This window comes from Chiloscyllium plagiosum, chromosome 1, assembly GCF_004010195.1.
Source record: "Chiloscyllium plagiosum isolate BGI_BamShark_2017 chromosome 1, ASM401019v2, whole genome shotgun sequence".
In the NCBI taxonomy this organism is placed as follows: Eukaryota; Metazoa; Chordata; class Chondrichthyes; order Orectolobiformes; family Hemiscylliidae; genus Chiloscyllium; species Chiloscyllium plagiosum.
Window position 1 is genome coordinate 8,100,386 of NC_057710.1, and position 11,055 is coordinate 8,111,440.

At 41.9% G+C, this 11,055-nt stretch overlaps 1 protein-coding gene across 1 annotated transcript in view; it reads right to left on the bottom strand.

Moving 5' to 3' along the window:
- Positions 1 to 9,491, bottom strand: part of pcgf1 (polycomb group ring finger 1) — a 64,727-nt gene extending 55,236 nt beyond the window's left edge. The window contains exon 1 of the mRNA XM_043692932.1: positions 9,403 to 9,491. Within this exon, the coding sequence (XP_043548867.1) occupies positions 9,403 to 9,483 (81 nt within the window). The 5' untranslated portion in view covers positions 9,484 to 9,491. The remainder of the gene's footprint in view (positions 1 to 9,402) is intronic.
- Positions 9,492 to 11,055: the final 1,564 nt, after the last annotated feature.

The window sequence follows — 11,055 nt, forward strand, 5'->3', positions numbered from 1 at the left end:
TAATCTAATCTAATCACCAGGGCCCTGTACAGCTGCAGAAGAACCTCTTTGCTTGTATACTCAATCCCTTTTGTTATGAAGGCCAGCATGCTATTGGCCTTCTTCACTACCTGCTGTACCTGCATGCTTACCTTCATTGACTGGTGTACAAGAACACCCAGATCTCTTTGTACTGCCCCTTTACCTAAATTGATTCCATTTAGGTAGTAATCTGCCTTCCTGTTCTTGCCACCAAAGTAGATAACCATACATTTATCCACATTAAATTACATCTGCCATGCATCTGACCACTCACCTAACCTGTCCAGGTCACCCTGTAATCTCCTAACATCCTCCTCACATTTCACCCTGCCACTCAGCTTAGTATCATCAGCAAATTTGCTAATGGTATTACTAATACCATCTTCTATATCATTAGTTTTTATTATAGCTGAGGAACAGTCCTGCACTTTAAAAGAAACCCACTGGTGAAGCAAAGTAAGACAGTATCCCTGTAACCCTGCATTTCCCGTGAGTAATCCATCTAGCTGGCACACCTCTGAATGGGATGGGGCAATTTAACGTGTCCAATCACCTAACCTGCATATCTATAGACTGTGGGAGGAAACTGGAGAACCCAGAAGACGGGGAGAACGTGGGACAGAATGTAGCAGAAAGCGAGAAGTGACACCAAACCAAATGGGCTCTTTCTGTCCTATAAGTGTATAAACCATAATAATAACAAAACATCTGCAAAAGATCAGGCTGAAGCATTTGCAGCAACCTTCAGCTGGAACTGCCCAAGTGGATGATCCATTTTGGCCTCCTCCAGTGATTGCTAGCATTAAAAATGCTAGTCTTAAGCCAGTGCAATTCACACCACATGATATCAACAATTGGTTGGAGGCAGTTAGTGCAAAGGTTATGGATCCTGATAACATTCCAGCAATAGTACTGAAGACATGTACTCCAGAACTTGCTGCTCCCCTAGAGTGTGGAAGCAGGCCATTCGGCCCATCGAGACCATACCAACCCTCCGAAGAGCATCCCATTCAGGCTCTTCCCCCTACTCTATCCCTGTAATGCCATTTTCCCATGCCTAATCCACGTCGACTGCACATTCCTGGACACTAAATGGCCAAGCCACCTAACCCCTATATGTGGAAGGAAACTCACACAGATGGGGAGAATATGCAAACTACAGACAGAGAGACAATCTCCCAAGGCTGGAATCGAATCCAGGTCCCTGGTACTGTGCAACAGCAGTGCCAACCACTGAGCCATCTTGCCACTTCTTCAATCGCCCGCCAGTTTACTGTCCACTCTCAGTAAAGTGATGGAAGGGGTCATCAACAGTGCTGTCAAGCATGCCCAGTTTGACTTCTACCAGGGCCACTCAGCTCCTGACCTCATTACAGCCTTGGTTCAAACATGGACAAAAGAGCCAAATTCCAATCTACCTGCAACTCCACTCAAGGAAATACAAACCTGCACTCCAAGATCTCTGTTTGGCAACACTCCCCAGGACCTAGCCATTAATTGCTAAGTCCTGCCCTGATTTTCCCTATCAAAATGTAGCATCTCACATTCATCTTGATTAAAACTTTGTCTGCCACTCCTCGGCCCATCTGCTCAATGTCCCATTATATTCTGAGGTAACCTCCTTCACTGTCTGCGACACCACAGAGTCATACAGCATGGAAACAGACCCTTCAGTCCAACTAGTTCATGCTGAACATAATCCTAAACTAAACTAGTTCCACCTGCCCGTTTCTGGCTCTCATCCCTCCAAACCTTTTCTATTCAAATGACTTCTAAATGTTGTAATTGTACCTGCATCCAGCACTTCCTCAGGAGGTCATTCCACAAGCAAACCACCCTGCATTAAAGAATTGCCTCATGTCTTTTTAAAATCTTTTTCCTCTTATTTTAAAAACGTGTCCCCCTAGTCAGAGGTCTGTGTACAGCACAGAAAAAGACCCTTTGGCCCAACTCATCCAAGCTGACCAGATATCCTCACCTAATCTAGTCCCATTTTCCAGCACTTGGCCCATATCCCTTTAAACCCTTCCTATTCATATACCCATCCAGATACCTTTTAAGTGCTGTAATTTTACCAGCCTCCACCATTTCCTCTGGCAGCTCATTCCATACACGCACCACCCTCTGCCTTGAAATCCCCCATCCTAGGGAAAAGACAACCACCATTAACTCTATCCATACCTCTGATTGACGTTTATAAAATAATCAGGTTGCCTCTCAACCTCCTATGCTCCAGTAAAAAAATTCCAAGCCTTTCTTTATAACTCAAACCTTCCATACCTAGCAACATACTGGTAAATCTCTTCTGAACCCTCTCCAGTTTGATAATATCCTTGCTATAACTGGGTCACCAGAACTGGTGACAGTATTCCAGAAGAGACCTCACTAATGTCCTCTACACCCTCAACATGACTTTCTAACTCTAACAATTTAACCACAACCAAAGCCAGACTTGCAGGTCTATAGTTCCCTGGTTTCTCTGTATAATCTTTCTTAAACAAAAGGTGCAACATTAGCCACCCTCTAGTCATCAGGCATTTCATCCTTAGTTATAGATGATGCAAATATTTCTGCAAGGAGTCTCAATTTCATCCCTTACTTCTCGCAATGCTTTGGGATACAGTAGATCAGGTCCTGGAGATTTATCCACCTTCATGTTCTTTGAGACCTCCAAAACCTCCTCTTTTGTAATGTAAACTGTTTTTAAAACAAAAGTTTATTTCTCTGCATTTTCTAGACTCCACTTCTTCCTCCACAATAAAAACTGATGTGAAATATTTATTTAGTATCTTCTGAAATTCAACACAAAGATGAACTTCTTGAACTTTAAGAGGCCCTACCCTCTCTCTAGTTACCCTCTTGCTCTTAATGTATTTGTAGAATCTCTTTGGACTATCCTTAACCTTAAGTGTGAATGCCCTCTCATATCCCCTCTTTGCCTTCCTGATTTATCTCTTAGGAATGTCCTTACACTCTCAATATTAAGTGATTCAACTGAACCAAGTTGTCTGTATCTAAAATAAGATTCTCTTTTATTCTTGACTAGAATCTCAATATCTTTATTCATTTATTGTTCCTTAATCTTACCAGCCTTACCTTTCACTCTAACAGGAACACAGTGCATCTGAACTCTCATCACATTCTTGAATGCCTCCCACTTACCAGATGTCCTTTTATCTGTGAACAGTCTCTTCCAATCAATTTTTGGAAGTTTTATCTCATTTCATTAAAAATTTACCTCACTCCAATTAAAATCTTTAACTTTTATGGAGGTTTATCTTTTTCCATAATTCTATTAGCTTGCAAATGGTTATGATTATAGATGCAAAAGTGCTCCCCCACTTTTACTTCAGTGACCTGCCCTGCCTTATTGCCGAAAAGGTCTAGTTTTGCTCCTTCTCTAGTAGGAGTATCCACATACTGATAAAGAAAACTTTCTTGAACACGTTTAACAAATTCTTCACCATCCAAACCTTTAACACTGTGGTAGTCATAGTTTGGAAAATTAAAATCCCCCATTGTTACAACCTTATTATGCTTGTATATATCGGAGATCTCCCTACATATTTGTTTCTTAATTTCCCTCTTACTATTGCGGGAATCTATAGTACAATCCCATCAAAGTGATCTTGCCTTTCTTATTTGTAATTTCTACCCATATATTTTCACTGGAAGAGGTTTCAGAAATATCTTCCCTAATTAGAGCAGTAATGTATTCCTTAATCAAAATTGACACCTCCACCCCCTCACACGCACACACGCACACACCTTCTTTCCTATCCTTCCCATTGCACCAAAAACCCAGAACATTGAGCTATCAGTCTTATCCATCTCAGCCAAGTTTCTGCAAGAGCTACGATGTCCCAATCCTGCCTTTGGGAGTGGACTCTGCCTTTGGGAGCGGACCAAACTCCGGTGAGTTAACTGCACCTTTACAACGCACTGTGTTCCTGAGAGTGGGTCTGGTTCTCTATGGATGGACCAGGCGTCTATGGAGACTGAACACGTGTGTGCTTTGTGCGGTGTGCATTTGCTGCCTTCAGGAGTATGCTCTGGCCTCAGTTGTGGACTTTGAACCGATCCATCCTTTTTGAACAAGTCTTTTCTATCCCAAAATACGTTCCAGTTGTCCAAAAATCTGAATCCCCGAATACACCAGCTCTTCAGTCATTGATTTATCTCCTTTAACCTTTTGTTCCTTCCCTCATTTGAGTTTGGCATTGGGAGTAAAACCAGAAAGTACTACTTGTAAAGGTTGTAGTTTTTAATTTTCTACCTAACCTCTTAAATTCACTCTGTACTGCTTTAAACTTCTCTAAAAATGTCATTCCTACCAATGTGCACAATATTTTCTGGCTTCTCAATCTCATCTTTAACAATATGCTTGAAATGTTTAGAGATGTCCTTAATCCTAGCACCAGGAAAGCAACAAGCCATTCTAAATTTACACTCACTGCCAGAATCTCATGTCTATGCCCCTGACAGGAGAGTCCTCTACAACAATAATTCTATTAAATCTTGTCAAACGCTGCCTAACATAAGAATCATTCTAAATCTCCAAAAACTGACTGTCCCATCCATTTTCCTCAGGGAGACTATTCCCTTCTACTGTTCCAAAAATGGAATATCTATTGGATTAGATTCCCTACAATATGGAAACAGGCCCTGCAGTCCAAGGGATTTGGGCATCGCTGGTTGGCCAGCGTTCCTAGCTACCCTTCAGAAGATGGTGGGGTGAGCTACCTTCTTAAACTGCTGCAGTCGGCCTGCTGTAGGTTGACCCGCAAAGGCCTTGGGGACAGAATTCCAGAATTTTGACCTAATGATGGAGAAGGAACAACAATATTTCCAAGTCAGGATGGTGAGTGGCTTGGAGGGGAAGTTGACCCTGACCCTCCAAACAGTAACCCCCCCAAACATATTCCCCTGCCCTATATTTACCCCCAACTAATGCACCTATCACTATGGGCAATTTAGCATGGCCAATTCACCTGACCTGTACATCTTTGGATTGTGGGAGGAAACCCACGCTGACACAGGGAGAATGTGCAGGAGAGGCTTTTGAACTGCCTTCTTACCTTTTCCAACAGTCACTCACCTATCTGATTGATCCTGCTGTGTAATAACGTTTCTAAACCTACTAGCCATCTCGCTCTGTGCCTCATATATAAGAAATGTTTCTAAGGCCATATATAAAATGAACTTTCTTTCATTACCTCCAGAAAATAGTGCTAAAATAGCAAAAAAAAAACAAAATAACAATTAACTGCTTAGCTGATTGACTGATTTTTTTTTTTAAAAAAAGACTCCTCTTCAATAAATTTCTCGAAGAGAAACAAAAAGATCTTCTCCAGAGCCGGCCACATGTAACACTCCCAGAAATAAAAACACAACTCCTTCATCCGTTTTTTTTAAAAAAAACACTTTTGCAATGTTAAAAATAACCCTCTAAAACAGTCTTTTTTTAAACTTTTGAATTTAGAATAAAAAACCTCAGCTGTTCACTGTAGATCCTGAAAAGATCCATTTGAAAAAAATTTTCTTGTTTGGTTTTTTCGAATCTTAAATGAAACAAAATGAATAAAAATCTTATATTAGTAAAATATAAAGACTATAATAACTGTACAACTATAATAGAACTTTAGCTAAGCCCACCATCCTTGGAGCAGCTGCAAAAATCCTAGCTCTGTCTCCTAGTTCAGTAATGTTGGTGTCATCTGCAAGGACAAAGGATAGCAGATACATGAGAACACCATCCCCTGCAACTTCCCCTCCAAGCCACTCACCATCCTGACTTGGAAATATTGTTGTTCCTTCTCCATCATTAGGTCAAAATTCTGGAATTCTGTCCCCAAGGCCTTTGTGGGTCAACCTACAGCAGGCCGACTGCAGCAGTTTAAGAAGGTAGCTCACCCCACCACCTTCTGAAGGGTAGCTAGGAACGCTGGCCAACCAGCGATGCCCAAATCCCTTAAATAACTAGTGGAGAAAAAACAGGCATAGCCATCATCAAATCCTCATCTTAGCCCACGGACTTTCTCCCCGGGTGCCTGCTGGGGAAAATACAATGTTATATGGCCTTGGGTCCACACCAATGGCCATGACAAATCCAACACATCACCTTATTTCTGTTCCAATATCAGAACTTTTGCTGAAATGTTTATCCACTGAATATGGATACACTAGATTTCATCTTCTGATGTGGTATTCCAAAGTCTCATAACTCAAACATTTCTCATCTGTCCTAAGAGGGTGATCCCAGATTTTAAAATGGTGTCCCCAGTTCTGGGCTAACCCGCAAGATGAACCAAACTTCCCACATCTACCTCGTCAAAGCCACTCAGAGTCGTATAAACTTCAATGAAATCATCCCTTACTCTAAACTTTAGAGGAAACAAGCCCAGCCTTTTCTTACTAGACAGCACATTCATTCCAGCTATTAATCTAGAAAGTCTCCAGTGAACTGCATTTACATCATTCCTTAAAATGAGATCAAACTTGCGCAATATTTTAGATATGGACTCACTAATGCCCTCCAGAAATGAAACACAGCATTCTTACTTTTATATACAATTCCTCTCAATTTGTGGCAGCATGGTGGCTCAGTGGTTAGCACTGCTGCCTCAAAGTACCAGGGACACGGGTTCGATTCCAGCCTCAGGCCACTAGTTGTGTGGAGTTTGCACATTCGCCCCGTGTCTGCGTGGGTTTTCTCAGGGTGCTCCAGTTTCCTCCCACAGTCCAAAGATGTGCAGATTAGGTCAATTGGCCATGCTAAATTGCCCATAGGGATGTGTAGGTTAGATGCCTTAGTCAGGGGCAAATATATAGGACAGCGGAATGGGTCTGGGTGGGTTACTCTTCAGAGGGTTGGTGTGGACTTGTTGGGCTGAAGAACCTGTTTCCACATTGTAGGATGGCATCGCATTAGCCTTTGTTACATGTTATACTTACATATTAACAATGACTCGCACTAGAACACCTAGTGAGCCTTAGATCACTTTAGCCAATCTTTTATACAATACAATACAATACAATATAGCACAGGAGTAGGCCATTCAGCCTGCAAAGTCTGCACTGATTCCTAATCCTTATTTAGACCTGCTACTTATTGTCCATATGCAGTATCTATCCCTCTATTCATGGCTCCCATTCATGTATCAAGATGTGCCTTAAATGTTGCTGACACTTATTTCCACTACCTGCATTTGCAGTGCGTCATAGCCACCCAACACCCTGTTTGGGAAAAATATTCCCCAAACCTCTCCCCTAAACTTTCCCCATCTCACCTTGAGCCTTGCCATCTTATAGTTGACCTTTCCACCCTGGGTAAAAGCCTTTGACTCTCCACCCTATCTACAAAATTGAGAACCATATCTGGTCAACAGTGGTTCTCCATCTTTTCAGTGATAACTATCCAAGTTTATCCAACCTCTCCTCCTGACTAAAACCTGACAAAATCCTGGTGAACCTTCTCTGCTCCCTCTCCAAAGCATCCACGTCCTTCTGGTAGTGTGGCAACCAGAACTGCATGCAATATTCCAGATGTGGCTGAACTAAAGTTTTATACAGCTGTTACAAAACCTGCTGACTTTTATATTGAGTGTCTGGCTGGTGAAGGTAAACATGCTGTTTGCCTTCTTGACCACCCGTGTGCCACTCTCAAATCCCTCTGTATGTCTTATTCTTTTCTTTGCTAAGATAGTGAAGGGGATCTTTTCACTTCTGAGGGAAGACCAGAAGTAGACACCGTAAATAAAAGATCATTACTAACAAATCCTGTGGGAAAATATCTGAGAAGCCTTTACTGAGAAAGCAGTGAGAACCTGGAACTCTCTGTTAAAGGCAGTGAGGGGAATACTATAGATAGATGTAAGGAGAAGCCAGATAAACACAGGAGGAGAAAGGAACAGACAGATTTTGATTGGACTTGATGATACATAAACAGCAATGAGGCAGTTGGATAAAAGTATGTATTTTGGTCTTTAAATTCTTCTGGTTGAGGATAGTAATTCCCAGAAAGGGCCCATTAAAAGCAGATAAATTGTTGATTAACAAGGAAAATCAAAGGTTATCAGGCTGTGTAGCAATGTGGGGATCAGGCCATAATCATATCATCCGTGATCTTAATGGCAAAGCAGGCAAGGGGCAAGGCACCAAACAGCCTACTCCTGCTCCAGATCATGTGTCTGTGAAATTAAAATCAAACCAAACCAAAAGAAACTGGGAAATTGATGATAGGTTCAAACGCCAAAAACTAAAAACAAGAAACTGTAGAAATAGTGAATTGGGAGTTAAATATGGGCAAGATGTACATAGAACATTAGAGTGCAGTACAGGCCCTTCAGCCCTTGATGTTACACTGACCTTGAAAATAATCTGATGCCCATCTAACCTACACCATTCCATTATTATCCATATGTATGTCCACTGCCTATCTAAATGTCGGCTAGTCTACTACTGTTGCAGGCAGGCCGTTCCACACCCCTACTACTCAGAGTAAAAAACTACCCCTAATATCTGTCCTAAATCTATCACCCCTCAATTTAAAAGGTATGTCCTCTCATGTTAACCTTCACCATCCAAGGAAAAAGGCTTTCACTGTCCATGCTATCTAACCCTCTGATTATTTTATATGTCTCGATTAAGTCACCTCTCAACCTTCTTCTCTCCAATGAAAGCAGCCTCAGTTCCCTCAGCCTTTCCTCCCATACCAGGCAACATCCTAGTAACTCTCCGCTGAACCCTTTCCAAAGCTTCCACATCCTTCCTATAATGCGGTGACCAGTACTGCACATAATACTCCAGGTGCAACCTTACCAGTGTCTTGTACAGCTGAAGCATGACCTCATAACTCCAAAACTCAATCTCCCTACCAGTAAACACCAGCACACCATATGCCTTCGTAACAACCCTATCAACATGGGTGACAACTTTCAGGGATTTATCCACATGGACACAGATCACTCTGGTCATCTACATTGCCAAGAATTTTCCCATTAGCCCAGTACTCTGCATTCCTGCTATTATTTCTTCCAAAGTGAACTACCTCACACATTTCCACATTAAACTCCATTTGGCACTTATCAGCCCAGCTCCGCACCTTATTAATGTCCCTCTGTAACCCACAACATCCTTCAGTACTATTTACAACTCTACCTACCTTAGTGTCATTCACAAATTTACTAACCCATCTTTCTACACCCACCTCCAGATCATTTATAAAAGTGACAAACAGCAGTGGCCCCATAACAAGTCCTTGTGGTAGTTCATTGTCATTCTAGAGAGGAAAATAGGGATGACAGTAGATCAGTGGAGCTGAGTTATATCCTTCACCATCATCCCTGCCCTTTAGATTCCTAAAACATGGATAATACTGACCTCTTCAGTGATTTTAACAGAACCTGGAAATCTGGAACTCAGTAGCACATCCATACCCCTTAAGGAAGGGCTTAAAGTCATCAATAGACTTAAATGCACATCACTCTTCAGACCCCACAGGCTTGTATATAGATTTTTATCTCTATTGGATTAATTGATCTGTTGCAAAAAATGGACTGGAGTGCATCCAGTCAGTGGAATGGCTGTATCAACCATAACAACAAGAGTGGAACATTCAGCCCCTCAAGCCTAGCTTACTATTCAACTCAATCACGGCTAATGCACATTACCTCCATCAGTACATCATGGTTAATGTAACCTTTAACCCTTAAAGGGTTTTCTAACCTTTGATACCTGACCTTACAAAAATCTACAATGTCAAGGTTGTTTCTTTTGTAACAGGTCTCAGGAGTTTTATTTTGGAGGTGTTAAGAATTTTAGGTTGTCTAATCTTTATGTAAAGAAGTGATATCAGGAAAGACCAAGCTTTACTTTCAAAGGCATAACCCAATCCATCCCACCAGAGGAACTAGTTTCTCTCAATCTGTACGGGACATTGGTTAGGCCACTGTTGGAATATTGCGTGTAATTCTGGTCTCCTTCCTATCGGAAAGATGTTGTGAAACTTGAAAGGGTTCAGAAAAGATTTACAAGGATGTTGCCAGGGTTGGAGGGTTTGAGCTATAGGGAGAGACTGTACAGGCTGGGGCTGTTTTCCCTGGAGCGTCAAAGGCTGAGGGGTGACCTTACTGAGGTTTATAAAATCATGAGGGTGTGGATAGGGTAAATAGACAAAGTCTTTTCCCTGGGTTGGGTGAGTCCAGAACTAGAGGGTATAGGTTTAGGATGAGAGGGGAAAGATATAAAAGAGACCTAAGGGGCAACATTTTCATGCAGAGGGTGGTACGTGTAAGGAATGAGCTGCCAGAGGAAGTGGTAGAGGCTGGTACAATTGCAACATTTAAAAGGCATTTGGATGGGTATATGAATAGGAAGGGTTTGGAGGAATATGGGCCAGTGTTAGTAGGTGGGACTAGATTGGGTTGGGATAATTGGTAGGCATGGATGGGTCGGACCAAAGGGTCTGTTTCCATGCTGTACATCTCCATGACTCTATAAACGCTATCATCTCCTTTACTATTTTCCTAACCAACCTGCTCAGAGATATTATTACACATCTCTGGAGCAGGTGGGATTTGAACCCATGGCTCCTGGGCCACACCACCACTGCACTACAAACTCCTTTAATCATCTTAAATTAGATCACCGTATAATCTACATTGAAGGGAAATTGGACTTGTTGAGGCAACTTGCACTCATAAGTTAACCCTATTAATACTGATGGCATTCTAAATCACAAAATCTGGCTGGGACTTTTAGTTTTCAACTTCAACTTAGTGATGGTGTTGGGATTCTGTACACCCTGCATTTTGCCACTTGCAAGTAGGAGGACAGAATTTAGCCAGGATTTGAATTCATGACCTCTGCTGGAACACCTACGATCTAAATGGTACCAGAGTGAGCCATGATGCCCATTTAAAAGTTTGCTGGTACCTTGTGTCAAGTGTACTCCGATGAAGTTGACCACTATTAGCCAAACTAGTGGGAAGGCAATGGATTTGTTTTATTATATGACTGAATCGGCTGGGGATA